General features: G+C 25.4%; 1 protein-coding gene and 1 long non-coding RNA gene across 3 annotated transcripts in view; one reads left to right on the forward strand and one right to left on the reverse strand.

Annotated features, from left to right (window-relative positions):
• Positions 1–1,043, reverse strand: part of LOC102677184 (polyubiquitin) — a 5,248-nt gene that overhangs the window by 3,275 nt on the left and 930 nt on the right. For both annotated transcript variants that reach the window (XM_031511853.1, XM_031511851.1), the window contains exon 3: positions 669–1,039. In XM_031511853.1, the coding sequence (XP_031367713.1) occupies positions 669–1,039 (371 nt within the window). The remainder of the gene's footprint in view (positions 1–668; positions 1,040–1,043) is intronic.
• Positions 789–1,043, forward strand: part of LOC116185975 — a 773-nt gene continuing 518 nt past the window's right edge. The window contains exon 1 of the long non-coding RNA XR_004150878.1: positions 789–962. This is a non-coding gene — a long non-coding RNA (uncharacterized LOC116185975). The remainder of the gene's footprint in view (positions 963–1,043) is intronic.

A 1,043-nucleotide genomic window follows, 5' to 3' on the forward strand; every position in this document is an offset into this window, starting at 1 on the left:
AAAATAAAATTAAACAAAATTTGATGTTCATAGGCAATTAATTTTCAAATTTATCGTAACAAGATTAATCATAATAAATTATAATCAATATTTATAAAAAAATCTATACATTTGTTTGTATCAAATGAAAGATAAAAAAAATTGATTATATATAAATATTAATCTTAGAGATTTTAGATTAAAGAAAATAAAATATGATAATACGAAACGATATTTTTATATATTAAATTATTATTATATTATTATAATATTAAATTATTAAATAAATAATTAGGATTTAAAAGAGAAAAAAACAAATTTTTTTATAGGAATGCATTGATATTTGTTTAATAAATAAGTACATCACAAGAATATGTCATTATACGCACACAGACAACTTGCCATTCTTGTCATTATATATGAATAAATAAATATTTTTATATTGATAGCAAGTATTAATGAATATGATACATAAAAAAGTAGTAGAATGTATCTATCAATACTATTGATTTTACTAGATATCATCAACAGAATTTACTATCATGTCAGTTTCAAGATATAGTCTTTCATGAAATTAACTATAACACAGACTTTGATTATTGTTTAGATAATTATTAATATCTTCAAACTGCATGACAGCAGGTTCAAATAGACAAAGTTTCTGTATAATGTGTTGCATATGATTATACATTCCTCCTCGAAGTCTCAACACTAGGTGAAGTGTAGATTCTTTCTGAATGTTATAATCTGAAAGAGTTCTTCCATCTTCTAGTTGTTTACCAGCAAAGATTAAACGTTGTTGATCTGGAGGAATTCCTTCTTTATCTTGAATCTTAGCTTTAACATTCTCTATTGTGTCTGAAGCTTCAACTTCTAAGGTAATGGTCTTACCAGTGAGAGTTTTGACAAAGATTTGCATACCTCCTCTAAGTCTCAACACTAAATGGAGTGTAGATTCCTTTTGGATATTATAATCTGAGAGAGTTCTTCCATCTTCTAGCTGTTTACCAGCAAAAATCAAACGTTGTTGGTCAGGGGGAATTCCTTCTTTGTCTTGAATCTTA

This window comes from Apis dorsata, unplaced genomic scaffold (genome assembly GCF_000469605.1).
Source record: "Apis dorsata unplaced genomic scaffold, Apis dorsata 1.3 scaffold_32, whole genome shotgun sequence".
Classification (NCBI taxonomy): domain Eukaryota; kingdom Metazoa; phylum Arthropoda; class Insecta; order Hymenoptera; family Apidae; genus Apis; species Apis dorsata.